The sequence below is a fragment of the Cyberlindnera jadinii genome (genome assembly GCF_001661405.1).
Source record: "Cyberlindnera jadinii NRRL Y-1542 unplaced genomic scaffold CYBJAscaffold_11, whole genome shotgun sequence".
Classification (NCBI taxonomy): domain Eukaryota; kingdom Fungi; phylum Ascomycota; class Saccharomycetes; order Phaffomycetales; family Wickerhamomycetaceae; genus Williopsis; species Williopsis jadinii.
This window is the reverse complement of record NW_017963662.1, coordinates 362,676-389,295: the sequence shown is the minus strand read 5'-3', so window position 1 is coordinate 389,295 and position 26,620 is coordinate 362,676. Positions and strand designations below refer to the sequence as shown.

At 43.2% G+C, this 26,620-nt stretch overlaps 17 protein-coding genes across 17 annotated transcripts; 12 read left to right on the top strand and 5 right to left on the bottom strand.

Annotated features, from left to right (window-relative positions):
- The first annotated feature begins 220 nt into the window (after nucleotides 1–220).
- On the top strand, nucleotides 221–1,413 carry CYBJADRAFT_168731 (DUF803-domain-containing protein). The gene has a single exon (XM_020215483.1). The coding sequence runs from the start codon at nucleotides 273–275 to the stop codon at nucleotides 1,356–1,358; it is 1,086 nt and encodes a 361-aa protein (XP_020069481.1). The 5' UTR covers nucleotides 221–272; the 3' UTR covers nucleotides 1,359–1,413.
- Nucleotides 1,414–1,457: 44 nt separating this feature from the next.
- TIF11 (translation initiation complex factor eIF1A) lies at nucleotides 1,458–1,982 on the bottom strand (the record flags this gene model as incomplete). Its single annotated transcript, XM_020213182.2, has 2 exons — nucleotides 1,952–1,982; nucleotides 1,458–1,892 (listed from the first exon to the last, which is right to left on the bottom strand). The coding sequence occupies exons 1-2, from the start codon at nucleotides 1,970–1,972 to the stop codon at nucleotides 1,458–1,460; spliced, it is 456 nt and encodes a 151-aa protein (XP_020069480.1). The 5' UTR covers nucleotides 1,973–1,982.
- A 266-nt stretch (nucleotides 1,983–2,248) lies between these two features.
- Nucleotides 2,249–3,025, top strand: CTK3 (Ctk3p; the record flags this gene model as incomplete). The annotated part of the gene is made up of 1 exon (XM_020217395.1): nucleotides 2,249–3,025. One exon carries the CDS (start codon nucleotides 2,249–2,251, stop codon nucleotides 3,023–3,025), a length of 777 nt encoding a protein of 258 aa, XP_020069479.1.
- A 32-nt stretch (nucleotides 3,026–3,057) lies between these two features.
- Nucleotides 3,058–5,580, bottom strand: TPS3 (trehalose 6-phosphate synthase/phosphatase complex subunit; the record flags this gene model as incomplete). Its single annotated transcript, XM_020212880.1, has 1 exon — nucleotides 3,058–5,580. One exon carries the CDS (start codon nucleotides 5,578–5,580, stop codon nucleotides 3,058–3,060), a length of 2,523 nt encoding a protein of 840 aa, XP_020069478.1.
- An 877-nt stretch (nucleotides 5,581–6,457) lies between these two features.
- On the top strand, nucleotides 6,458–7,258 carry CYBJADRAFT_116522 (putative endodeoxyribonuclease; the record flags this gene model as incomplete). The annotated part of the gene is made up of 1 exon (XM_020212207.1): nucleotides 6,458–7,258. A coding segment is annotated over one exon (801 nt), but the record flags the coding sequence as incomplete, so codon positions are not given.
- A 1,519-nt stretch (nucleotides 7,259–8,777) lies between these two features.
- Nucleotides 8,778–10,349, top strand: ACH1 (acetyl-CoA hydrolase; the record flags this gene model as incomplete). Its single annotated transcript, XM_020212873.1, has 1 exon — nucleotides 8,778–10,349. One exon carries the CDS (start codon nucleotides 8,778–8,780, stop codon nucleotides 10,347–10,349), a length of 1,572 nt encoding a protein of 523 aa, XP_020069476.1.
- A 962-nt stretch (nucleotides 10,350–11,311) lies between these two features.
- On the top strand, nucleotides 11,312–11,596 carry ATX1 (copper metallochaperone ATX1; the record flags this gene model as incomplete). The annotated part of the gene is made up of 2 exons (XM_020216563.1): nucleotides 11,312–11,354; nucleotides 11,424–11,596. 2 exons carry the CDS (start codon nucleotides 11,312–11,314, stop codon nucleotides 11,594–11,596), a joined length of 216 nt encoding a protein of 71 aa, XP_020069475.1.
- Nucleotides 11,525–13,188, bottom strand: CYBJADRAFT_21318 (uncharacterized protein). The gene has a single exon (XM_020217578.1). It carries the CDS (start codon nucleotides 13,060–13,062, stop codon nucleotides 11,644–11,646), a length of 1,419 nt encoding a protein of 472 aa, XP_020069474.1. The 5' UTR covers nucleotides 13,063–13,188; the 3' UTR covers nucleotides 11,525–11,643.
- A 148-nt stretch (nucleotides 13,189–13,336) lies between these two features.
- LTO1 (ribosome biosynthesis protein LTO1) lies at nucleotides 13,337–13,713 on the top strand (the record flags this gene model as incomplete). Its single annotated transcript, XM_020212088.1, has 2 exons — nucleotides 13,337–13,371; nucleotides 13,431–13,713. Coding segments are annotated over 2 exons (318 nt in total), but the record flags the coding sequence as incomplete, so codon positions are not given.
- Nucleotides 13,714–13,870: 157 nt separating this feature from the next.
- On the bottom strand, nucleotides 13,871–14,410 carry CYBJADRAFT_163610 (uncharacterized protein; the record flags this gene model as incomplete). The annotated part of the gene is made up of 1 exon (XM_020213784.1): nucleotides 13,871–14,410. One exon carries the CDS (start codon nucleotides 14,408–14,410, stop codon nucleotides 13,871–13,873), a length of 540 nt encoding a protein of 179 aa, XP_020069472.1.
- Nucleotides 14,411–14,570: 160 nt separating this feature from the next.
- CYBJADRAFT_21237 (uncharacterized protein) lies at nucleotides 14,571–15,459 on the top strand. The gene has a single exon (XM_020217576.1). It carries the CDS (start codon nucleotides 14,731–14,733, stop codon nucleotides 15,322–15,324), a length of 594 nt encoding a protein of 197 aa, XP_020069471.1. The 5' UTR covers nucleotides 14,571–14,730; the 3' UTR covers nucleotides 15,325–15,459.
- CYBJADRAFT_21263 (uncharacterized protein) lies at nucleotides 15,459–16,371 on the top strand. The gene has a single exon (XM_020217577.1). The coding sequence runs from the start codon at nucleotides 15,594–15,596 to the stop codon at nucleotides 16,230–16,232; it is 639 nt and encodes a 212-aa protein (XP_020069470.1). The 5' UTR covers nucleotides 15,459–15,593; the 3' UTR covers nucleotides 16,233–16,371.
- A 615-nt stretch (nucleotides 16,372–16,986) lies between these two features.
- On the top strand, nucleotides 16,987–18,776 carry CYBJADRAFT_168726 (MFS general substrate transporter). The gene has a single exon (XM_020215482.1). The coding sequence runs from the start codon at nucleotides 17,052–17,054 to the stop codon at nucleotides 18,738–18,740; it is 1,689 nt and encodes a 562-aa protein (XP_020069469.1). The 5' UTR covers nucleotides 16,987–17,051; the 3' UTR covers nucleotides 18,741–18,776.
- A 451-nt stretch (nucleotides 18,777–19,227) lies between these two features.
- Nucleotides 19,228–21,088, top strand: CYBJADRAFT_168724 (uncharacterized protein). The gene has a single exon (XM_020215481.1). The coding sequence runs from the start codon at nucleotides 19,304–19,306 to the stop codon at nucleotides 21,005–21,007; it is 1,704 nt and encodes a 567-aa protein (XP_020069468.1). The 5' UTR covers nucleotides 19,228–19,303; the 3' UTR covers nucleotides 21,008–21,088.
- Nucleotides 21,089–21,556: 468 nt separating this feature from the next.
- On the top strand, nucleotides 21,557–22,663 carry CYBJADRAFT_21100 (uncharacterized protein). Its single transcript, XM_020217575.1, has 2 exons — nucleotides 21,557–22,067; nucleotides 22,350–22,663. Exons 1-2 carry the CDS (start codon nucleotides 21,593–21,595, stop codon nucleotides 22,505–22,507), a joined length of 633 nt encoding a protein of 210 aa, XP_020069467.1. The 5' UTR covers nucleotides 21,557–21,592; the 3' UTR covers nucleotides 22,508–22,663.
- Nucleotides 22,664–23,109: 446 nt separating this feature from the next.
- CYBJADRAFT_174284 (uncharacterized protein) lies at nucleotides 23,110–24,172 on the top strand (the record flags this gene model as incomplete). Its single annotated transcript, XM_020216562.1, has 2 exons — nucleotides 23,110–24,084; nucleotides 24,158–24,172. The coding sequence occupies 2 exons, from the start codon at nucleotides 23,110–23,112 to the stop codon at nucleotides 24,170–24,172; spliced, it is 990 nt and encodes a 329-aa protein (XP_020069466.1).
- A 44-nt stretch (nucleotides 24,173–24,216) lies between these two features.
- ORC5 (origin recognition complex subunit 5) lies at nucleotides 24,217–25,503 on the bottom strand (the record flags this gene model as incomplete). Its single annotated transcript, XM_020213783.1, has 1 exon — nucleotides 24,217–25,503. The coding sequence occupies one exon, from the start codon at nucleotides 25,501–25,503 to the stop codon at nucleotides 24,217–24,219; it is 1,287 nt and encodes a 428-aa protein (XP_020069465.1).
- Between the last annotated feature and the right edge of the window lie 1,117 nt (nucleotides 25,504–26,620).

Genomic DNA, 26,620 nt, shown 5'->3' with positions numbered 1-26,620 from the left:
GCCAAACAAGAAAAAAACACAGAAAATTTCCAAGCGAGCTCATCGGACACAAAAAGCGACTCGAAGGCTTAGATATTCGTTAGAGACACGCACAGAGGATTATTGCTAAAGGCACACACTGGGATCGCACGGGCTGCGCAGCACGTAGGCGGGAATGGTGGGACATTTTAAAGGGAGGTGTCGAAGTGTTTGTTTATGGTTGGGGCTTCAACACAGCCAACAGCCCTCCACATTGCTTTCTCTTCCAAGGTCACGAAACACATACATCACAGATGGTTGCTGACAAATACATTGGGCTGGCACTGGCGATATCGTCGTCGTTTGCCATTGGAACTTCCTTCATCATCACGAAGCTTGGTCTCAAAGATGCATCGAGACAAGGCTTTGACGGTGAAGGACACGAGTACCTTAAGAACCCTATTTGGTGGGCAGGGATGATCACCATGGCAGTTGGGGAGATTGCCAACTTTGCAGCGTACACGTTTGCTCCTGCTATCCTTGTGACACCGTTGGGGGCGCTCAGTGTGATTATTGGTGCAGTGTTGGCTGCGGTGTTCTTGAAGGAGGAATTGGGGACGTTGGGCAAGATGGGATGTGCCATTTGTCTGTTGGGCTCTGTTATCATAGTGCTACATGCACCAAGTGATAAGGAGATTGATTCTGTGAATGAAATCTTGGACTATGCATTGACACCGCTGTTCATGTCATACTGTATCATTGTCACGGTGTTTGCCCTGGTTATGATCTACAGAATCGCACCTGTGTATGGTACAAAGAATCCGATCTACTACATCTCCATCTGTTCTTCAGTTGGTTCCATTTCCATTGTCAGTATCAAGGCATTTGGTATTGCACTGAAGTTGACCCTCAACGGTAATAACCAGTTCAAAAACCTCTCCACATATCTCTTCATCGCTGTTGTGGTTATCTGTATCATGACCCAGATGAACTACTTTAACAAGGCACTCGATCAGTTTGATACTTCGATTGTTAACCCATTGTACTATGTCACTTTCACCACAGCAACTTTGATTGCCAATTTCATCCTCTTCAGAAATTACAACGATTCAGGCGCAAAGGATTCCGTATCATTGATCTGTGGATTCCTCATCATCTTCTCAGGCGTGTTTCTGCTGAACATCTCAAGAAAGAAGAACAAGTATGAAGCAGCCCAGTTATTCTCTCAACAGGACGATCTCAGTGACATACCTTTAGAAGGTGGCGTTGGAGCCTTCCAGGCAAGACGCTCTTTGAACTTGCAAAGAACCGGCGCATCTGATCATGAAGAGAGTGTAGGGTTGAGAAGATTCGACAACGTATACGACGACGACGATGATGATGAGAGATTCAGAGTCTAGACATTTACACTTTTATAGATCTAATAGGGAAAAGAACAGAAAATGGCATACAGAAGTTTATACGTAGTAATTAAGAAGAAAACATGTATATAACAGCGATTAGATATCGTCAATGTCAAGTTCCTCCTCTTCCTCTTCGTCATCCTCGTCGGCATCACCAAACTCAAAGTTGACATCACCATCTTCTTCGGCAAACATATCAGTTTCGTTGATCTTGGCATCCATTGGCAATTCACCTTGGGCTTTCAAAGCACGGGCCTCGTCAACGTTGTACTTGTGGACAACGTCACATTGCTCATCTTGGAAATCTCTAAGAGACACCAAGATGATATCACCTTGAGCCATCCACACTTTCTTTCTGAGCTTACCTCTAATGTGGGCCATACGTTTGATACCATCGTAACAACTGGCCTCGACACGACCGTTACCGAGCATCTTGGTGATTTGAGCATACTCTTGACCTTCCTCTTTGTAGATCAGCTCTCTCTTCTGACCGAAACCGTCACCTTTACCTCTTCTACCTTTTTTACCACCCTTTGGAAGTAATGTTAGTCAACAGCATCAGTGAGACGGATAGAACTTCTATTACTTACTTTTCCTCCTTTCTTTGGCATCTTGACTGGAGTATCTTGTGAAGTTACTTCTTCCTTTGCTGTGGGCCTTTTGTGTCTTGTGGATTTTTCACTTTTTTTTTCCGCTCTTTCTTTGAAGATGAGATTACGTAATTCCGCCTAAAAGGATTATATAATATATTTGCCTGCTTATGTCATCGCTGCTTACGTAAGATAACTCCTCCGATTACGTAAATGTATGTGTACAAAACTTTCTTGCTGATATTTCACCTTGTCTACTTCAAAAGGTTAGACTCCACATCCAGCACTTCAGTAAAGATGGATCCGTTTGAAGCAAGGCTACAATTTTCACAGATGATGGAAACGATGTCATCGTTTTCACAGACAATTTTGAAGGCGATAAACTTTGCCCTCAAAAATCAAGACCTTCATGAAGACTTCCACTCTGTTGTTCTGGAGATCTTGGACAGATTGGACTTCAATGCCCGGATAAATGTCCTCTATTTCCTCGAGGCACTGATACGATACATCTCAAATAGTGCAAACTTCAAAGATTCACGTGTGCCCTATGTTGATAACCTCGAGCGTGATTGGAAACTCATCCTCTCAAAAGTCATTGGTGATGATTTGGTTAACCTTAACAGCTGTGTGGATGTGCAACGTGAGGTTGAGAGAGTGCTGGGTAAACAGAACCGAGATTTGAGTAAGATGTATGATGACTTGACGTTGGAGAATCTGGTTGTAAAGTCAGAAGAGTCTGAAGGGTTTAGAGCTGCATGGTCGTTCCTAATATCAAAGAAAAGACAAGGTATTCGTGACAGATTACAATTGATCCACGACCCAGAGACAGCACACATAGGAGACAGCCTTTCGTCAAAGCCAACGAAGGAACAAATATTGAAACGCATTGAAAATGATAGAGAACGTAACAAGAGACTTAAAGAGACAAACTGGGTCGTAGCCAGACCCTTAGGCAAGCCAGATATTCCCGAATTTGAAAGAATCTGGAACCAATACCAGGCCTTGGACGAAGATGACTATTTACAGCTCAAAGAACTTCAACAGGTTGTTAGAGAAAGTTATCAAGTACTATAAGTATATAATGGACCCATTTGATCTAACGCTTTTTAAATGAGTTTCTTGAGTATGCTGTACAATTCGTTCAATCCTTCAACACGCTCTTTGGCATTGGTGGCATCACCATCAAAAGATATGGTAAACACGTTTTTTGCCTCATTTTCAGCTGAAATTTCGTTACCGTATCCCAAGACTGGCTCAAAAAGGTCATTTGAACGACCACCGATACACACAAAATCCAATTGTTTTGGCTCCATCGGATCAACATTAGCGACACTCGGTGCTGAAGATGGAGAAGTTGGCTGCGCTAAAGAGATATCATTACCAACTGTCCCAGTGGTTGTCATGTACTTGACAAGAAATTTAACAGCCTTTACAGCAGCATCAGATGGTAACACATAAACCGTATTGTCAACCACAGTGGCATGAATTTTCTTACTGGAACTGTTCACATGGGTAATCAAATCACCAATAGTAGCAGCCTCACGTTCTTTATCTTGTACCTGTTCAGTGCGGAAAGCTAGAATGGATTCACCTTGTTCAACACGAGCACCAGGCAAACGTTCTGCAAATGATTCGGCAACGACAGCAGTGCTCTGTAACAAAGATTCAATATCTTCAGATGCAAATGAAATCCAGTTCGAAGTATTTGAGAGTTTTAGGAAACTGCCACCCTCTGCAATGAGACCAACATTAGGCAGACGTCTAAACACACGCTCCAAATCAACCCTCTTATAGCCTGAAAGCACATAAACCTGATTATCAGTACTGAGATCGCTGAGAATGGCCATCTCACGTTCAACTGGCATCCTAGATAACAACAATACGAACAGTCTATTTTTAGACGTTTGGTATTTCAAGCTGAAGTCTTTGACGTTTAAAGCGGAATACCTTTCCTTTTCGTGCTGTTCCTGCCAACTATCTTTGATGAATTTCAAAGACGCCTCAACCCAATAGTCACAGTCCTGATGAGAAACAACGTCATACAATAAGCGCCAATTCTTTTCCTTTTCTCCTGGAGTCATCGCCAAAGCGGTCTTATATGCCTGTGACACTTGCTTTATATCCCAAGGATTGATAAGCAGAGCACCTTTCTTGAAAACTGCAGCCGAACCTGTGAATTCACTCAAGATCAATGGCGACTTTTTTTCGGCAGTTGCAACAATGAACTCATGACATGTCAAGTTCATACCTTCTCTCATAGAAGACACGATAAAGGTATCAGCCTCTGCAATGAGTGCCAAATACTGAACAAAATCGATATCTTGATGAATAAACACAACCGGTTGAGTTGTTGAAATATTTGGAGACAGGGAATTGATACGATCAACAACTGACATAATCTCTGATTCTAAAGCGTTCTCCACTGTACTTGATTTCAGGCATATTTGAATCAACACAGTGGTTTCCAAATACTCGGGGTTATTTTGCAGGAACATCTCATAAGCCAACAATTTCTCTTTGACACCGCGGATTCTATCAAACTTATCACGACCAACAATGATCTTCTTATCTCCCCAACGTTGCTTGATCAATTCTCTCCAAGAGGTTACAACGTCCGTGGCGATCTGTTTCCTCAATTTGTGAGCATCGATACCTACCGGTTGGGCTCTCACTTTAACAGTGTAGCCGTTGTATCTCAACTCATCATGTGAAACATCAGCCAACAACAACTTGTTACAAGTTTGTAAGAAATGACGAACGTATTCTGTTGTTTGGAATGAAATTGCGTTTGATCCTAACAATCCCTGGAGTAAAGCTTCTCTCTGAGCAAAGCATCTAAAAACTTCACTTGAAGGGAATGAGACGTGCATGAAGAATCCAATCTTAGCATTTGGCAATTTCGAACGAACCATCTCTGGTACCAACAGTAGATGATAGTCATGAATCCAGATTATATCATCTTCTTTGTAAATCTGCACAATCTTATCTGCAAATAATTGGTTTAAAGAACGGTAGTACTCCCAAGAATGATCTTCAAATGCCTTTGAATTTGGATTGTCTGGAATCTGATAATGTAGAGTTGGCCATAGAATTTGTTTACAGAAATTCTTGTAGTGTCCTTGGAACGTCAAATCAGATGGCAAGACAGATTCTGAGTGGTACTCATCTTTCAACTTGGAGGTGATTTTCAACTTTGTCTTATCGTCCAAAGCATCTGTTGGGATACCAATGGTTCCTAACCACGTGTAGTCTTTGACGATTCCATCCTCCAGACTCGACTTGATGGCGTTTTTCAACCCACCATTACCCTTTGCAAATTCAACAACTTGGAATGGAGCATTTGCGAAGAGTTCAGAACTCTTGGAAGTTGGTGGCATCTTCTTCTTTGAAAACCCACCAAATTTTGGAATTCTGTAAGACTGTTGAGCATCGTATCCATCATCAATATCATCGTTTGCATTTTCATTTTCAATCACCGCCTCGTCTTCGTCATCATCCACTCCATTGCTGTCTTCATTGTCATCCTCTTCGTCATCAACATCATCCCTTGTGGAGAACTTGAGAGCAGAGCGCTTATACGGAACCCTCTTAACACCAGCCAACCCTGGGGTGGCAGCGTCACGTTTCATCTGAACCACCGAGTGTGAAGGTGACAGGTTGCTAACACGGCTCTTTGGTATGAAGATCGATGCCGCGCTAGATGTTCTCAGTAACTCAGGCGAACTGGACATGCTTGTGGTTGTACTCTGCATCCCGGTATTGCCAATGTTTGAATGTGTTGAGCTGGACACAGCTGTCATTAACAGATCAGAAGCCGGTAACGTAGGTGCTGGAGTCTGCACCCCGCTGTGACTAACAGTTCTTGATAAGATTCCCCTCGTCTGTGGAGACGAGTGTTGCGAGTTGAAGAAGAAATCCTCAACGCTCTGGTTCTCACTTTTGAACTGTTCTTGCGACTTATTACTCAACACCGTCTGTGTTGGGAGCATTGTAGATGAGGCATTGATCGATGACGATCTCTGCTTTGGGATAGCGATGGCCTCCGCTTGATTATCAGTGAGTTCATCCACAATTTCCTGGTCAGCTTGGAATTCCACCGTGTAGGGAAGAAACCTGTATTATTATTTCCGTTAGTACACACAAACTGCTCATCTTTCAACCGAGTTGGTGGTACAACTTACAAGGAAGCAACGATAAGTGTCATGCTGCTCAATGATTGCTCTGTGTATGTACGCTATTGCTTATTACGAAGTAAATCGACTCCTTTTATAGATGATGCTAACAGAACGTGTTGGTTGCTGTGAAAGTTGATTGCTTTCAGGATTTTTCAGCCGGCCGCCATTTTCGATTTTTTTGTGGTTTCTGTGCTCTTCCATTTGTTTTTTTGACACAACACGAGGTTTCACCCTTTTGTTACCAAATCAAAACATCGCGGAAAAAGAGCACGGAAATTCCCAGCCTGTGGCCTCATCCTAAACGATACGAGACTTATTTGGGAAGATGGCTTTATACGACGCGCATTGTCATATTTCGACAGACTTCAACGGGGAGGATATCGATGAGCTGATCGCAAGAGTTAAGAGGTGGGCACCAGCCCAGTTTGTCGTTATGTCAACGAACCACCTGGACTACAAATACGTGGATGAGTTGGCGACGAACTGTTCTAACGTCATACCCAGTTTTGGGGTCCACCCGTGGTACTCGCACCTTTTCACGTTGGAAAGTGGTGGTGTTGATAAGAAAACTCACTATTGTAGTGTCTTTGGCACGGAAGACGTTGAAGCAACGTTACTGGAGATATTACCGGAGCCCATCCACTTTGAAACGCACCTCAGGCAGCTGGTGGCTCTATGCTTGAAACACTCTCCTCGAGTGTGCTGGGGAGAGCTTGGGCTCGACAAGCTCTTCAGAGTGCCCGACAATGGGTTTTATAGCAACCCGCAACGCCCAAGCACCAAACTGACGAATTACAGAGTATCAATGTCGCATCAGAAACGAATTCTTGAGAGACAGCTGGACGCTGCCCTCCAGCACAACTGGCCCTTGTCGTTGCATAATGTCAAGGCTGGCGGTGCAGTTGTTACCATACTGAGGGAGTCCCTGGAGAGAAACGGGATCGGTCACGGAGCCCGAGTATGTTTCCATTCGTACACCGGGTCGATAGACACTTTGAAGATGGTCATGAAACAGCTCAAACCCCATACGATCTTCGTGTCGGTATCGGGTTACATCAACCTGGCGAGAATGGACGAGTTCAAAGAACTGTGCAACGTTGTGCCGAGGGGCCAGCTGCTCACAGAGACAGATCTCTGCTTGAACTACAAACATCCAGACACCTATGAAGAGCTCGTTAAGGTTTCACAGACGGTCCTTGACGTGCGGGGAAACGACGAAGAAGAGTGGTCATTTCCCCTCAATAATTTCCTATCCTGACCTTACCTGGCGCAGTTCCCGTGACAACAATACAGGAGCAAAGAGTGTCCATGGACAAAAGACGAGATAGAGAAAAAGAAACTCGTGAAAATCTGAGCGGAGAAGAGGCGATGAGAAGAGTTTAGAACAATAGGAGGGGTACTACTGAATTATACTCTCAACTCAACGGATTAATTCAAGGACAAGGGAATTTTCAACGGTCGTTGATGAGGAGTATTTCCAAGGGGTCGTTTCCGTTTGGATCTAAAGTTTGTTGACGCTTATTGTACATGATTGTTTACCTTTTCCCCCCATTCTTTCTTGTGCCCTGAGTTTTTACGTATGTATCGAATACACACTGGTACTTTTGTGACAGGCTAGAGATTTGATCCCGTGTACTTGATCTCTACAATACGCTCAGACACGCCATCCACGACATGACTACAACGCGAGTCGGCACCGGTGAAGAGTGTGACTTTATATCCGGGTAGATGGCAAGGCTAATTGCTGCTGTTTTCCTCTTCCAGACAGAGTGGCTTTTTTTTCCGTTTCCCTACAGTGTGCGCAGTAGGAGAATGTCGGTCCCCTTTCCCAGTGTCTCTCACGCAGAAAAAAAAACTTAGTAGTAAAGCACCAAGTAAATTAGAAGCAAAATGATAGGGGGAAGGGTGCAAACGCCAGAGAGGCTACAATTCAGGAAAAACCCGCGTGTCTGGGTCCGTTGTTCCAAAAACGTTGCACGTTCATGAAGGGTTGATTAAAACTGCTTCGGGAGAGCTGTACAGTAAACCCGTTGGGAAGAACAAACGAGCCCAGTTAATATAATCGCACAACAATCTCTATACGATACACATCAAAAAAGTACTCCTCACTCTCCTACCCATGCTACCGGATAAACTTTTGTTGGTCTCTCTGCCCAAGAAAAACAATTCCTGTGTACCGTCGCGTCCGCGCTTCTGCCTAGCTTGCGTCCTCGGGATGGGGGTAAATCTCCTTCTACGCGCGCGTACTCTGCCTAGCTTTTTCTTTTCTTTTTCCTCGGCCACCGCTGGTCTGGTGGAACGTTTCTGCCCAGCGTTCATACTTCGCACCCTGGCCTGTCCGCCATGACGGTTTGTGCCTTTCTTATTCCCTGCCTGGGATTTGAGTCTTTTTACCGCCCAACCTACTTGCGCGCGAGCCCAGCTCTGGGCAGAAGCAGCGCCAGAGCCGTCGTGCGATTATCACCGGACACAGAACGCATCCGAATGCACTTGTGGTTCTGGCAGACTTGAAATATAAATAGGAAGCTCAATCTCAGAGATTTGTACATTGCGGGTCTTTTTTCTTAAAAAGTCCTCTCTTCTTTCCAATCCTCCTGTTCAAGCGAAGGTTGGTTTAGTACTTGTCCACTTCTTCTCATATTCATACAACAATGTCTCAACTCCTTAAGCAAAGAGTCCGTTACGCTCCTTATCTCAAGAAGCTCAGAACCCCAGAAGAGTGTGTTGAACTCTTCAAGAACAACCAGTACATCGGCTGGTCCGGTTTCACCGCTGTTGGTGCCCCAAAGGTTGTGCCTGATGCTGTTGCTCAACACGTTGAGGACAACAACTTGCAAGGCAAGTTGCAATTCAACTTGTTTGTCGGTGCCTCCGCTGGTAAGGAGGAGTCCAGATGGGCTACAAACAACATGATCAAGCTCAGATCTCCTCACCAAGTTGGTAGACCAATTGCTGCCGGTATCAACGATGGTAGCATCAAGTTCTTTGACAAGCACTTGTCCATGTTTGCGCAAGATTTGACCTATGGTTTCTACACCAGAGAGAAGGAGAATGATTTGTTGGATATCTCCATCATTGAGGCCACCGCCATTACTGAGAGTGGTGCTATTGTTCCAGGTCCAGCTGTCGGTGCCACCCCAGAGATGGTGTCTGTTTCTGACAAGATTATCATTGAAGTCAACACCGCCACTCCATCCTTCGAAGGTTTGCACGATATTGACATGCCAATCAACCCACCTCACAGACCACCATACCCATACATGACTGTTGACCAGAAGTGTGGTGTACACGCAGTTCCAGTTGATCCAGAAAGAGTCATTGCCATTGTCGAATCTACTACTAAGGATTCTGTTCCACCAAACACCCCATCTGACGCCATGTCTAGGGCCATCGCTGCTAACTTGGTTGAGTTCTTTAGAAATGAGGTCAAGGCTGGCAGAATGCCAGAGAACTTGCACCCATTGCAATCCGGTATTGGTAACGTTGCCAACGCCATTATCGAAGGTTTGGCCGATGCTAACTTCAAGCACTTGAACGTGTGGACTGAGGTTTTGCAAGATTCCTTCTTGGACTTGTTCGAGAACGGTTCCTTGGACTATGCCACCTCTACGTCTGTCAGATTGACCGAAGCTGGTTTCGAAAGATTCTTCAACAACTGGGACGAATTCTCCAAGAAGTTGTGTCTTCGTTCCCAAGTCGTCTCCAACTCGCCAGAGATCATTAGAAGATTGGGTGTCATTGCTATGAACACTCCAGTGGAGGTTGACATCTACGCCCATGCCAACTCCACCAACGTCCAAGGCTCTAAGATGTTGCATGGATTGGGTGGTTCCGGTGATTTCTTGCGTAACGCAAAGGTGTCCATCATGCACACCCCTGCGGCACGTCCATCCAAGACCGACCCAACTGGTATCTCCTGTGTCGTTCCGTTCGTCTCCCACATTGACCACACTGAGCACGACTTGGATGTTCTCGTAACTGACCACGGTTTGGCCGATTTGAGAGGATTGTGCCCAAGAGAGAGATCTAGAGTTATCATCAAGAACATTGCTCACCCAGACTACGTTGACCAATTGCTTGACTACGTTAACAGAGCTGAGCACTATGCCAACAAGACCAAGTCTATGCACGAGCCACACATCTTGGCTGATGCCTTCAAGATGCACTTGAACCTTGCTAAGAACGGTACCATGAAGTTGTCATCTTGGGATGCTCCAATCTAAGCGTGAGAAAGGATATTTTCACCATTTGAGAATGCATGCACTAAAAAAGACATACTATACAACCACGGAATGTTAACGACTTATAATTTTTTTCCTACGTTTTGATTTCTTTCTGAACATACGATTTATAAAACATATACTATTTTGTCAATAAGAGTACTATATACAGCTTCTTTGATAGATGTTAAAGCGCTATTCGACGGTGTAGAACTTCAACTTTGTTCATTTGAAGTATTAGCCCTAAAACTAACCCCCGCGCCCGTTACCCTGCTGAGCCGCGAATCCGTGGTCAAAAAGGACGAAAATTTGTCGAGGAAGTTCTTTTCTCTCTTCCACTTTTACCAGTGTCTTTGCTACAACAGCCAGGGCAAAAAAGCACAAGAGGTAAGTGTTCGTGCCATGTGAATTGAATATCTCTGTCCGCCTATTACATATCCCAGCTGATCTCTTCTTAATGATGAAAACGTTTACTCAGCTCACTCAGAGCCTTGCAATGCTGATAACCTATCCTATCCAACATTCATCAATTTATCTGACTATTAAGAGTTTCAGCGGACTTTATGCTGGACAGAAAATCAATTCCGAGAAGGAGGACGAGACCCGCATACTAACAGTATTCTCTAGATTATATGTGTATATTCCTATAAATGCATAAAACATAATCTCCTTACCTAAACTGTAGTCTGAAGTCGAGATTTATACCTCCATCGTAGGAATGTTCCGAGGTCCAAGTACAAACAACACAACCTCCAACAAAGAAGTGAAGAGATGGCTTATTGAGCAAATAACGCTGGCGTGTGTGTCCCGTACCGAAACATATTGCCTCGCTGTGCTGGCTCTGGTGTGGCTCTTCTGTTTTAGAATCATTAGTAAGGTGGGCTATTTAATGACACCTGCTGGAAGAAGTTTGAGATCGAATCGATTCCTTCCCTTCTGCCAACTGCTAGCTCAATTCACCAACAATGTCTCACCAATACCATTTCGACGTTAAGATGTCGTGCTCTGGTAAGTAAGCCCACTGCTCTTTCGAGCCTAAGTATATGGAGGCGGAACTAACAAGATACACCTGCCCAGGATGTTCCAATGCGGTCAACAAGGCTCTGTCCCGCAAGTCTGAGATTTCAAACATTGACATCTCACTGGAGAAGCAATCTGTCGATGTCACAACTACTTTGCCATACGATGATGTTCTCGCTGCTATCAAGAAGACTGGTAAGGAAGTGCTAGGTGGTAACGTTGTTGTCTGATTACAGTACGATGCTAGAATGGAGAGTCTTTTGTTTTTCCTTTCTCATTATATGTAGTCATAACTCATAAAAGAGGTTGGACTGTACGCCTTCATTCGAAGAATGCCCCCGGTGGTGCCGTCGCTGATGCCACATACAAGCCATTGTTCACCTTGGTCGTCAACATTGACGAAATGTGCACCCATGGTTTGTCCTAAGAATGTAACTTCCTCAATGGTCCATTCAGGCTCATTTAGTGACGCCACACAAACTCGGTCAATGCTTTCACTCCATGATAGCTGCTGTGTACTGGATAACCTGTTGAACTCAACAGTACGCACCCCACTGTCTGTTTGAGTGCATACAACGTCTCTATCCAACCATCTGCGATCCCAAACTCGAACTGTGCAATCTTGGGAACCAGTAGCGATTAGATTGCAATCGATGGTGGACCAATCACAGGCAAAGTTGAAATCCTTGTGACCTCTTAAGCTATCAATTGGCACAAGACCCTGACGTTTGTCCAGCAGATAACCATTCACGTTATCGCCCACAAACAGCTGGACATTAGGTTCATATGGACAGTTGGTCATATAGTTAATTGGCCAGGGAAACCGTGTGTTCTGCAATTTTTGACAATTATTCAAGTCAATAGTGGTTAATTGTCCATTATTTGTACATATTTGTGCCTGGTTCAAGTTGTTATCCATGCGGATACAGTTTATACTTCCAAAAGAGTCGCCAATAGAAGTATCGTGTAAGGAGCCATCACAGGATTTGATATATAAGGACCCATGTAAAGTGCCAATCAGTGACACATTCTCCTTTGCAGAGTCAACACACGTTATTCTCATTGATGGATCATGCTTAAACTCAACAAGTGGGTCAATCTCACCAGTCTGCAGGTCCAACTGCTTCAAGACAGGGTAAGCAGAATGTCCTGCACTGAAAGATAGCTCTGAATATATCACTTTACACCTATTTGACGGGGGGATATGTATCAATTGGTTTCGAAGCTGAAAATGCGGTAGCTTTGGTGTGGGTTTACGGTAAAACCTGTCAAACTGCCACACTTTCCTGGAAGACGGTGTGTACTCAAAATTCACATCAGATGAAGCTTTTGAAATACATCCAGGAATATTGGTAAAAGTTTCGTACCTTTTCAACCTCTCTTCCAACATCGTTTCCCTCTGTGTTTTCGAATCCCAGTATATGCCTTGGACGTCACCAGTATTAAAGCTATGATTGGGACCCGGAACTATCACCTGCTCTTCTTTCAACAACGTTTGCTTCAGGTTGTGCAAGCACAGAGCTAGCTCCTTATGAGGTAGCAGCGGCTCAGCACGGCAGCATCGACGTGTATCTGTCATCAGTCCATACAAAAAGTTCAAATACTGGTACTGATCTGGAATCTGGGGTAAATCGTTGTAGGACATGATGGAGTCATCAGAAACCATAAAATCGTCATCAAAAACATCTAAGGACATGATCAACCATAAGCGTATCCTGGAATTAATAAGAGAACCAACAAACCACTGGTGGCAACCTTTCAGAATGCACCGCCTTATCTATTTATGTCCCTTGGAAGCATTTTGACACCTTCCGCATAGTTTACACCCTATTCTACACATCCAGACACCTAAACATCCAGACATCCCTTTTTTCACACCCGAGGACACCTTCAAGGCCATACAAAAAGACATCAATTGTACTTAGCTTTTACTATCTAGGTGGTCTTGATTGGTTGAGAGTCATTCTACAATGGATTTTGACGAAGTGAATACACTCGAGGAACAGTGAGTTGCTCTTACAGGGTGGCCTTTTTCTCGGGGAACGTACTGACATCAACACTCAGGTTCTACAACGAAGGCTTTAAGGAAGGTCAAGAGGCATCTGTGAAGGAATCGCTGAAGGAAGGGAAAGAGTATGGATTACAGACAGGATTCCAAAGGTTTCTACTTGTGGGACAGGTTACTGCGCTTGTAGATCATATGGAATCGGTTTATGGTGTTGATTGTGGGACACACATGGCTCAGCTCAGAGAACTCGTTGAATCGATAAACTTTGATAATGACTACAACACGGTGGTGGCCATGGATAAACTGATATCGAAGATTAGGAATAAGGTCAGAATCCTGTCTTCAAGTGTTATCGATAGGAAGATCACGCTGCAGCAGTTGGAAGAAGTTGCTGACGTTATTACTGGCCTAGCGGAAGAAAGCAACAAACAGTTGAACTTGATAGATCTAGGTAATGAAAATGTATGGTGAAAAGATTCTATATAAAACATACATATTAGAACAATGTCAATAATGATGCAAAGGCCAGTGTCCATGTCAACTGGTATTTGGAAGCACCTGAAGTGCCGGAAACTGAAAACTTAGAGGCCTTCTTACCATCAGACCCGACAGCTTTGATCTGGACAGTATATGATCCAGAAACAGTGGTTGAGGCCTGACTCGACCCAACAATATACTGGTTGTTCTCAGAGCCTGATGGAATTGCCCTGAAGTCCTTGGAGCCATACAAGTTGAGATACCCATCACCATCGATGCTGAAAGGTTGGGCATATTCAGTAGTATCGTTTGTCAAGGTGAGATAGTTCTTTGATATTCCCACAAATGAACCATTTTCCATCTTAAGGGCACCATTGTCTTGAATAGTACCATTGAGGATGTACACTGATTGACCAATGAAGATGTTATTATCTACAGTGTAGATGTTATAAGCTTTTAAAGCATCTTCATTGGTATCAAGCTCAAGAGCAAATGATTGAGAAGCTGCTCTGACAAAAGGTGAGAAGAATAGTGCCAACAAGAGAAAGAATAGCTGCATTTTATGTTTCTTAATGTGCTTTTCAATGAACAATTTATTGACTGTTCAAACTTGAACAATCTGCTCTTTTATATATTATGAGCTCTCTCACGCTGAGACCCAAATCAGGCCAATCCCAAGAGTCCGGAGAGTACAGCGTCAAGAGTTCCTGCATTCAGCTCATTATGGAATAATTTGCTCTCTCGTCGACTCTTCTCTATAAATACTGCATAAGAGGCTATAGCTGTGAGTGCCTCGAGAGTGAAGCTCTGAAGCACTGGATACGAAGGATTCACTTGATAGTCAGTTCTTCTGCTCTGATCTGATACATATTAGCAAAGATGGGTCATTTCATGGTGATATTGTTCTTGTTCATTGCATCAACACTTGCCAAAGAAATCACGCTCACTGTGCAACCAAACAGTGATCACCTTGTAAACGCTCAGATGTACTTGTCTCCTAATGATAACAGGATATACATTACAAATAAGACATTTATTGATACCAATTGGACTCCATTGAAGGGAGAAATCCAAAAGGATGGAACACTGAAGCTCAACCAAACATCAAGTATAGCAATAGGTAAAAACTACTTATATCCTTCTGCCAACTCGTCAGATTTTGCAAGCCCCTTCTCAATAAGAGACGGTATCCTCTTACTTTATGGTCATAACTTTCATACTGTTCCAAGTGGTTTTGATGATGTATATGTTATTGGATCAATCAACGCAGCTGCTGGAAGGCCAGATATGGTGGAATTCGAAGTTGGAGTCGATGAACTGATTTACTATGACCCGCCTGAGTATGAAGGTACAATGCGGTTGATCTCTGTAAATACTGTTCCATTCATGCATCACCATCATTCGAAACATGGTCGAACTGCACCTGTATGGAATGCTGCTATGGCCCTGTTTGCCTTTTTGAACTACTTTTGAGCAAATTTTACCATGATCCAATGATGAGAGAAATATCAACTCACAGATTGGAGGAACTCAACAATTTAAAATTGCTCAATTAATTTGCTCTACCGGAGAATTCAAGAGGTACACTGTCTTATAATACCCTATGCCTTTTCTAAAGTCTTGTGTAAATCGTACTTTGAGTTGCCCGAGATGACCAAAATTTGCTCATGATATATAAGTGGTAATGCCCACAATGTGATGCGTATCATTGTAGTAAACATTGGGTAACTAACAACCTAACCATGATGTTCACTTCTGTTCTTTATTCCTTGCTCTTCCTCTCATTCAGAGCCAATGCTAACTCGGATGAGTTCATTATGGACTTACAAGCAGACGATAGTGCCACTTTGAAAGATGCAAGTCTCTACGTTGGTGATGACGGCAAGTTCTACATTGCCAACGTAACCACCACTGAGACTGCTTTGGTCTTGACAAATGGTTCATTACATATCACTGATCACGATATTGCTGTTGGAATTGGGAAGAATTACCTATCTTTGGCTGCTGAATCTGCTTCCTATGAAATAGCAGAGCCATGGAGTATCGTGGATGGTTATCTGAAGTTATACGGTTCCGATTTCCATGCTGTCCCTTCAGGTGAGGATGATACATATGTTCTAGGTTCCATCAACGCTGCCGTCGGTAGAGATGACATGATTGAAGTATCTGTTCGTGCCTTGAACACGGATAACACTGGTGCCACCGTGGCTGACTATAACGTTGCTTCTTCCGCATCTGAGACCGCTACTAAACAGACAGGCTCTGCTACCTCGTCAGCAACAACACTCACAAGATTGAGCTCTACAAACGGTGCTCCTGTATCACTGAAGGGAACCCTGGTTGCTGGCCCGGTGGCTGCTCTCCTTTTGATGGCTATTTAATTGGAATCACCTCATTGTACCCAAGCTGCGGGCGAGCAAAAGTGGTTTTTTGGTAAACATTCATGCACATTTCAAAACCGTGACAATGTAAAGTACAATAGAATTAAAATTACTAGAAGTTAAAACAGCTGTAGAAACACTTGGTGAGCGAGAGAGGTTGATGATATCTTCTCGATCAACCAAGCTGTTTATCTTGCCATCAGGCTTATTGCTCATGCTGAATTAGCAGAAATACACGGGATGAGCATTTTTTACTATATATGGCTCAAACAAAAAGATGCGTCTATTAGTGCATACCAAAGACTTGGAAAGCGCATGTGTGATAAAACAACGAGAATATTAACAATCGCTTTTATTCTTACTAGGACTCTTGTGTGTTCTTCCTGCTTCAATTGATCAATGCTAGCTGAGGCTGCTTCTGGTCGAAAACAACAAGTCTATTAAACAGGGCAGAGCTGAGAGTGAACCGGATGAATGACATTCTCTATATACTGAGAAGTATGGATTAATGATAGTCTTCAATAATCTAAATATCATAGCCATCCTTTCTAAAACCCTAAGTCTATATATCTATAGCGATTATCGGGGAATGGACGAGTGCGCTTTTAATTTGCTCGTGTTTCGCTATACAGCCCGGCCAAGTAGTATAAAAGTGAGAAGTTTATATAAAGAGAGTACTTCTCTTCATTGATATTACAGCTCTACAGTGTATAAATGATCAAAGCCATCCAAGAAAGGTATTGAAACTTTGCCCTGCCCCCTTCCCACCTAAAAAAGTCAAGCCCTGTTTTCCTCCCCTTGCACTTTCCAAACCTCTCGATGAGCGAAGAACTATTGAAGTCGTCCAAAGCTATGCAGTACAATAAGATAGATAACTCGAGGTCCGAGTCTGAAGAGCCAGCGATTGATATAGATGATCCATTTGACTTTTCTCTTAAGGAAACTGAAGAGCAGTGGATGATTGAGAACAAAGAGAGGTTCAGAAAGCTCCCATGGTATAGAAAGCCTTCGAGACCGCTTCTATACTCGGTGTTAGCACTACACGCTTTTTCCTTCACCGTCCTTTTTGGGCCATTGGTGTTATTGATGCTGGAATCCATTTGTCAATATGATCCAACAGAAGGTCAGAGCAGTGGTATGGGCATGCGTGATGTTGGACGTTTCTTGATGATGGTTAAGAGAATGGATATGGGTGGTAGTACGCCGGACCAGGGGTCTGACTGTAAAAACCCAAACTCACAACAAGTGCTCTCCAACATTCAGAGCTTCCTCTCGTTGATTTCTGGACTCTTAGGATTCTTTGTGAGTGGTAAACTTGGACAGATGAGTGATATCCATGGACGTGTCTATGTGCTCAGAATGCTGGGTCTGCTAAACTCATTCCAAACACTGTGTATGATTGCATATTTTGTGTGGTATGGTGGCTATAACAAGTTCTTGATGGTGCTTGTTTGCTCAATAGGCCACTTTGGTGGTGGGATAATGACGTTGATATCAACAGGAAACAGTTATCTGACCGATATCGTCACTGATGAGAAAAGAACCATATCTATTAGTTGGATGATGAGTTGCGTTTATCTGATGCTTGGTTTGGGTCCTCTCATAGGTTCTGCAGCTGTTAAGATTTCAGATGGTGACAATAAAGTTGTGCTGTATATCTCTTTTCTCACTGGGTTGGCCTCCTTGATCTTGATGTTTACCATGGCTGAGACAAGACACCCAGAAGCCATGATTTCAGCACACCAGGAGATTGCAAACAAGTCTGGAGCTGTTATGTACCACGAGAACAAAATCGTGAACGCAGCTTTATCACTGTACTACAGTTTCATCTCATTTTTCAAACCTATGAAGAGATTATGGCTTGAAAGGTCACCTTCTGGGTCCTTGGTTCCGAGAATCAATGTCTTGACACTTATATTTGTTGACCTTGCCAATATGGCTGCAACTGCAGGAACAATGAGTGTTATCACGCTTTACACAGTTTTGCAATTCAAATGGACCTCGGTTGAGATTGGCTACTATATGTCTATAAGTGGCTTCGGTAGAGCAGGCGTTCTGCTTCTCGTTGCTCCGCTGTTCTTAAAGACACTGCAAAAGGTCTTTCACATGGAGCAAAAGAGCGACTCGCTTGACAAAATGGACAAAGCGTGCATTGTCAGCTCCCTTGTCTTTGTATTTCTATCAAGTCTACTGCTCATTGTGTGGGATAGCTCCACAGCAGTCTACCTTTCCGCACTGTTACAATCGCTCAGTGGGATGGTTTCTCCGACAATACAAAGCTCAATAATCAAATACAGTTCCAAGAATACCAGTGGGGAGATGTTTGGCGCAATGGCACTTGTAAGACACCTTGCCATGCTCATACTGCCGGTGACTTTCCTGCAGATTTACTCGCACACTGTGGACTTTTGGCCAAAATTCTTTATGTACATCCCATTCGTGGGCTCAATTCTAACACTGGTGGTGTCGGTTATCTTCCTCAAAGAACACCATGAGCTGTATTATTGAGGCTCGGCCTAATTGATCGTATAGTGGAATACTCGACACCGGCGTGAAAGCTGTGTAGACGGCACTAATTTACACAATTACCACACCTACGCACTGTGTGAATCTTAAAGTCAAATAATTGCTAAGAAACCTGTCAAAAGAGCTGAAGCCTTTCCTACTCCGACAAGTTTCATACGGCATCTTTGGTCGGAATGTGTAGTTCTCTCGGCCACCTTTTGGACCTTATGAACTGAAACTGTGGTTCGGGTGTGTCTGCTCTGCCAGCGTCTTGTTCACCTATTTAGGTAGTGGTGGCGGATAAGACGCATAAGGAGCATATTGTGCATAATACAATGCGTCCACCACCACAATTTGTAGATCTATCGATACACCATCGTCATTTAACCGATTCTGGGGGAACCACACTGTCGGATGATAAGCCATGTTGTTCAGAAATGACTGTTGTGGTTCATCACAGTTGAGAATAGGAAGGAAAAGATGAGGATTAGGTTCTGGTATAAAGCGGCACTTTCCTCCAACTGTTTGATATTGGAGCTGACGAAGAGAATGTGCTACATCAAAACATGTCTTCTTCAGATCGAGGATTAAAAGCATACTCTCCAGAAAATGTGTCGGTAGATCACATTCGTCGAGCTGATACTGATTCAGTCTCCATTGCTGAGAAGGGCTTTTCCAAAGTTCATGAGGCCGAGGATGTCTCTTCGGAAAATGAGCAAGATACAGAGCTCAACGTGTTTGACATCGACCGTGCTCAGCTTGAAGTTGGTCTTACACAACGTCATATTGCCATGATTGCCCTTGTGGGAACTTTCGGTACCGGTATTTTTCTCTCCTCAGGAGGTGTCTTAGCTACAGCTGGTCCTGCCGGGTGTTTTATTGCATATGTCGTCATCGCCATCGTTGTTGGTCTCAATCAGATGTGTATTGCAGAGTGTGCCTCTCTTATGCCAACTGCTTCTGCTTCACTTCGTCATGCTGAGCAGTTCATCGACCCAGCTCTTGGCTTCGTTTCTGGCTGGATGGGTGTGTGGAGTTCGATTTTGCCCGGTGAAGTCAGTGCAACAGCTCTGATTGTATCCTACTGGACTGATCTCTCAGAGGCCATCTGGATCAGTATCGTCATTGTGCTTATTGTCTTTTGTAACTTCCTCAAGATTAGATACTACGGTGAAATCGAGTTTACTTTTGCAATCATCAAGATGCTTTTGCTTGTGGGTCTTATTATCATTTCGATTGTTATCACTGCCGGTGGTGGTCCAAATGGTCAGCCAATTGGGTTCCAATATTGGAGAAACCCAGGTGCTTTTGCAGAGTATCTTACGACAGGCTCGTTGGGTAAGTTTGCAGGCTTTTGGAAAGCATTGTCTGGTACTGTGTACTCCTTTGGTGGTGTCCAAAGTGCACCTACTCTAGCTGCAGAGGTTAAGTACCCAAGAAGAGCCATCTTTACTGCATGTAAGAGAGTGTTCTATAGAGTCACGGTGCTTATGATTACCACAATTTTCTGTCTCACCTTGATTGTTCCATACAACAATCCGCTTATTGCCAATAGTTCGGGTAATGCTTCTTCGTCCCCATTCGTTGTTGCCATTAACAGTGCCGGTATAAAGGTTCTTCCACATATCATCAACGCTGCTGTCTTAACCTCAGCTTTCTCTGCTGCCAATCTGGGACTGATGGCTGGTGCAAGAACATTGTTCGCCCTTGCTGTCAAAGGACAGGCCCCAAAGATCTTTGTTAAAACCACTAAGCAAGGTGTTCCATGGGTTGGCACTCTTTTCATTGCCATCTTTCTGCCTTTGGCATACATGAACCTGTCAGATTCTGCTGCAAACGTGTTTAATTGGTTCCAATCGTTGACATCGGCCAAGTTACTCTGGGATTGGACGTTAATTTCAGCTAACCATATCTTTATGACAAGAGCCATGAAGGCCCAGGGTATTCCAAGATCCAGACTACCACATACGTGGCGCTATACACCTTATGCTGCTTGGATATCTGGATTCTTCTGTGTCTTGTTCCTCTTTACTGGTGGATTTAAGACCTTTGTCCATGGCCAATTCCAGGTCAGCTCTCTATTCTCATCCTACTTTGTCATTCCACTCTCTATAGTGCTCTACTTTGGTTGGAAAATAATCAAAGGTACTAGATTTTGGAGACCACACGAAGTGCAATTGGAGATTCTTTTCAGAGATGTTGAGGATAACCCAGAGCCTCCTGCAGAGCCACTTAAGGGATGGAAATGGCTCACCGTTCTATGGGCTTGAACTGAAAAGTTTTTTGTTGGTTTGGGACGTTTGTCTTATAGTACTCTTTTACAATCAAATAATACATGTATGCTTTTTCAATGAGAGTAAATTCACATTCTTCCTCTTGCTGAAGGTTAATATTATGGGCCGTGTGGCTTTCAATATTGGGTTGTCTAATGCAAGAAGGCTACATAATTTGGGGAGTCTGCATCGTTGGTGTCTTCAAAAGCACTGATCTTAAGCAACTTGAGCAAATTTTTTGAGGTTTTAGCATGCAAGACATACAAGAGGAAGCAGAGTTACGCGGATACAAACATGTTATTGGCTTGGTCTATACAGCCATGTACGTCTCCCAAAGAAGAAACAAAGAAAAACCGTGTTTGAGCACTTTTTCCCCAATTTGAAGAAGATCTCAATGATCGTAAAACGAGCAAATAAGGGAACGATCTGGTACTGAAGAGTACTGTCTGCCTTTTTCTCGCTTGGTGGGTCCGTGGGTTCCTTGTGACCCAAAAGGTATATAAACAGATACGATTATCCTCAGTAACATTTCGATATGACGACATTAGTGTAGTATCTACTTTAATTCGCTCGCTAAACAAAATGATCTTTATTAACCGTGTCTCAACTCTTGTGATTCTTCTCAACACTGTTTTCGGAGACAGTGTGACTTTCACATGGAAGCTTGACGCTAGTGGAACTGCTATCGACGGCTATGAGCCAAAAATCGGTGAAAACACACGTGTTGATCTGAATGAGGATTCAGGCTCTCTTTCAGGGTATATTGACGATCAAGGTCAATTTATTGTTGATGGAAAGACTATGGGTATTGGTAAGAACTATTTATCAGCCGAAGCACAGTCGAGCTCGTGGATTGTTGCAGAGCCATTTACAATTGTTGATGGGTATTTGAAGCTGTATGGTTCTGATTTCCATGCCGTTCCGAATGGTGACGACGATGGTTATGTTTTGGGTTCTATCAATGCTGCTGCAAAGAGATCTGATATGATTCCGGTTAAAATCAAAGCCCAAGGGTCTGATGGTAGTGCAGTTGCAGATTACGATGCATCCTCTACAAGTACCACTGCTGATGAGACCACTGCTGAGGAGACTACTTCTGCGACAGTCACTGCCAGCGAAACCACTGCTGAGGAGACTACTGCTGAAGAGACTACTGCTGAAGAAACCACTGCTGAAGAAACCACTGCTGAAGAAACCACTGCTGAAGAAACCACTGCTGAAGAGACTACTTCTGAGGAGACTGCTTCTCAAACGGCCACCGCTGAAAAGACTACTTCTGGAGAGGCTACATCTGGAACAGTTACTACAGAAGAAACCACCGTTGAAACATCCGCTGAAGAAACCACTGCTGACAAAACCACTGCTGAAGAAACCACCGTTGAAACATCCGCAGAGGAAACCACAACGTCTCCAACAATCTCCACTTACGACAACGGGGCCCTGAAGACTGCCTTCTCCGCTATCAACGTTGGAGCTGTTCTTCTCGCCCTCTTGTGAGGATGTCTCTTCATCTTCTGTAAAACATCTAAGCTTAGATCACGCTGTTTATGCCCATAATGTCTTGAATATTACCCAAATTCGCCTGATCAAACAAAATAGAGCCTCTTTATAGTCCTATACACCATCTAGGACTGCATAGACTCACTTGCTAGGTATACGATTCTAGAAGTTCCCTACTACTTCACCAACCATTTCAATCACTGAATAAGCTGTATACATAAATCAGGCATTATGACCTTTTAAAGTAATAGTGAACAGCTGAAGTTCCAATGACTACATAAATCCACGCGCCGTCATACCTCCCTCAGGTTAATGGACACCAGCACAACCATAAAATGAGCTTCCACAGCTCCTTTTATATACAATTATAACGAGCCAGAGAACTACCACTACCTTATTTCAAACCCATAATCAACTTCAAAATTAATGCGTATATCCTATATGCGCGTCGTATCGTCCAGCCGGTTGAGGACACATACTACATCACATGACAGCTCACGTGACATTTTATTAACCGCCTTAAAATCACCACATCAATCTTGGTGCTTCATCGTAACTTCTTCTTGAAATATGAACCAAGAGCTATTGACACCTAGACAATGAGTGCCGAATTCGACCCGAACAATCCTCTCAGACTAAAGAACGTACGGCAGAATGACGAAGATAGTAGCGAAGCTGAGGACTTTGACGTGAACACAAGGAGAAGAAAGAAGAGGAATGTCGATGCTGCTGGCTATGATGAAGACTCAGAGAACGACGCACCTTTTGACTCTGATGTTGGTTCAGAGGACGATAAGGCTGAGGGGAAAGAAGATGAGGCTAAGGAAGAAGATAACGACAGTGATATGTTCTCGGACGATGATGAAGAAGAAGCTGAAGCGAAGACAACAAAGAATCAGATTAAAATGATGGATATGGATCAGTTTGAGAAGGAAAATATGATACAATCCAATGAAAGCTATAATAAAACCGGTGCAACTGATGATGATGAATCGGAAGGTGATGGTGAACCAAAGATGGACTCCTTCGACTTGAGAAAGGAGATGCAAGAAGGTACATTCACATCAACTGGTGAATACATTGAGATGCACACAGAGACCAACCAAGAGGACGATGAGCTCTCTGCTTTCAAGAAGGATGATATAAGAAGGGCTAAACTAGCTAAGGAAGCACAGGATGAAAGATTGGAACAACAGAGGAAGATAAAGGCTGAAGACCCTGAAAATACCGCTGAAAAATTGCTATTCAACCTCATTGGAATGTTGAAGCCTGTTGAATCACCAATGGAAGCATTACAAAGAGTTAACAAACAACAGCCCAAGAAGAAACGGAAAAACAATAAAAAAGTCGAGTTAACCGAAGAAGAGAAATCGAAGGAACATGAGAGACAGATATCCGTCGCTAACATTACAGACTACTGTGAGTCTTTGATGGAACAAGGATTCAAGAACATATATGAACTTGAAAGGGAAGAACTGATGCTATTGTATAGACAAGAGACCGGGAGGGCCTACGTGAAGCCAAAGACTGAAGATATCACTCCTGAAGAACCCAAGATTTGGAAGTTTAGATGGGTGGGAGATTCAACAATCCATGGACCATATACATCAAGTGAGATGGGATATTGGAAAGATAACTACTTCCAAGATCGAGTTGAAGTGATCCGGACAGGTTCAAATGAGTTTGTTCATATCAGCCAGATTGATTCATTCTGTTAAATAGTGGTCTATTGGGAAGTTCAAATCATCAGCCAGTGATTTAACGTATTCAAAAGAACAGTTAATCTTCCACTTAGTCTTTGCAGATATAAAGTCGTTGTTATTAGACTTTAACAGCAGCTTCATCGATGATAAATTGGCCACTTGAGTCATGATATCTATGTCCGTGTGAAGATTTGACCCCGTCTCGATCGTGTATATTGCCTGTAGTATGGCCAATGCCCTCTCCAAGTCGAAATAGCTTGCATCCAGCAACCTTTGATTGACTCTATTGGAAGATCTAGTAGATCTTCTAAACGTTTTCTTCCTGTGATAGTCCTTGAGTCTTGAAAACATTGTCCAATCGCTTTTGGATTCACTATAAGAGGCGATATACGTCGAGATCAAGATATACTTCGAAATAGTCGGAAGATTCGATGACTGGTGCTCATTTTCCTCGTCATCCCATTCAGTATCCAGCGAAGAAGATATAACGTAGTCAGAGCCGATAGCTTTGTAGTTTCTTCTGTATAAAGTAAGAAACTCATTTGGCTTCAGCTCTCCTTCCTCAATTGGCTGTACAAATATAGGCCATATCCTCGTCAATATCAGCTTTAGCACCATTATATTGTTTGTATAAGAAGAGTACATCTCCACGACCAGTTTGACGTATTGCTTCCAAAATCTCTCCAGTACCTTCCCTTCAACTTCCACGTTGAATCGACATAAAGGAGCTGAGCCCAAAATTCTTATCAGTTCGTCACCTGAATAGCTCGGGAAGATAATCACAGGCGTTGAGCTCGTGGTTATACAGCTTGGTATGGTCCTAGTGACAAAGATGAAACTCAAGTTCTTCAACGGTGAAACCTCCTGAAGTTTGATAAAGTTCTTGAACAGTACTTCGATATCGTCCATGATCTGATCGCTTCGATCCAGCACAACGTAATGTAGTTCGTCGTAGTGGTAGTCCTCGAGAAACACGCTCATCTGTTTGATAAAAGTCTGGAAGTTGGTAGTTGCCAACGCATCATACGACAGTTCGTCCTTCTGTATCAAACCAGAGTCCAACTGAACACTCTGGAGGATTTTCTTCCACAATATTTTATACGACACACACTCATCACAGTGTATAATGCTGAACTTCACTGGCAATTGGTCCAATACCTGTTTCAACACGATGCTCTTCCCCGTTGATGTTGGACCTTGGAGGATTAATGAATTAGGTGCAGTTTCCCTCGATGACGTGAGGAACGCCCTCAAAAGACCCAGTTGTTGGTCTCGCTCTCTTATGCTCATTTGTCCTTCTGATGGCCCTGAAGCTCTTGGGCACCTGTGGTGAATACAATGGGACAGGCCGGCCAATCTTCAATGCTGTGTTGATGATTAATCCTCGAGAAACTTTCTGATCTCGGGTTAAAATTTGACAGGAGTCTTTCGATCAACACGCAAAACATCAACAATTCACACAACTAGGATAAGCCTCGCTGATTGTACCAATCCAATCATTGGCCAATGGACAATCCATTGTTAAGTTTCATATAGTGAGATAGCACACCATCTGCCATTGAAACTGGTACCAGTATGTAAAAGATTGTATAATTATATGATATCATCAAGATTATATAATATTATCTTTGATGCTGCGGTGGCTCCGCGATCAACTTGCACTGGGAGGCCCGTCGAGTATTGGGCTTTATGCCCGGCTTCTTCATTGACAAAAGATTGACTTGAGACTGGTGAATTCGATGGCTAAAGGGTTTCTCAGGTTTGTAGAGTAATATTCCGTAGATCTGGCTGCAAGGCTTTCTGGTGTTGATATTGGAATGTTACTGTTGATTCCCTTGAGGTATTATGATATCAACTCTATGGAATAAGCGGCCGTTGTTGGTCATTAAATAAGCTCCACCACTCAAGCCACCACTACTATAAACCCCTAGAGATGGTAAAGAGCGAATCTTATTCGTTTTCCCTGAATATTCAGCAATAATTGGATCCAACGTGATATTCACCAAGTAGAGGTTTCCTTACGTTTTACGATTTCTGGGGTAATGAAAGAACCAGAATTAAAAAAAACGAATAAAACCAATTGAAAAGGGGCGTGTTCTTTTGGAAGAACCATCGCATCTAATCAACGTAGGAGCCAATATATAAGATGATATAGATTGGTTCTACAGTTTGGTTCTCCGATGGTTTTCTAATTTTGTATTCTGTTAAGACATCAACAAAGAAGTGCTTTTTTGACAAATTTGAATGGTTATATATCAAAAAGTACTAAAAATTGCACGCTAATATTTAGTGGATCTCTTAGTCGCTTTGCTAGCTACAGACTGGTACACCCTATGGGGATTTAGTGACCGAATTGCTACTTCTGTTAGTATTATTCCAAGAATTAGTGTCATTCCAATAGTATTGT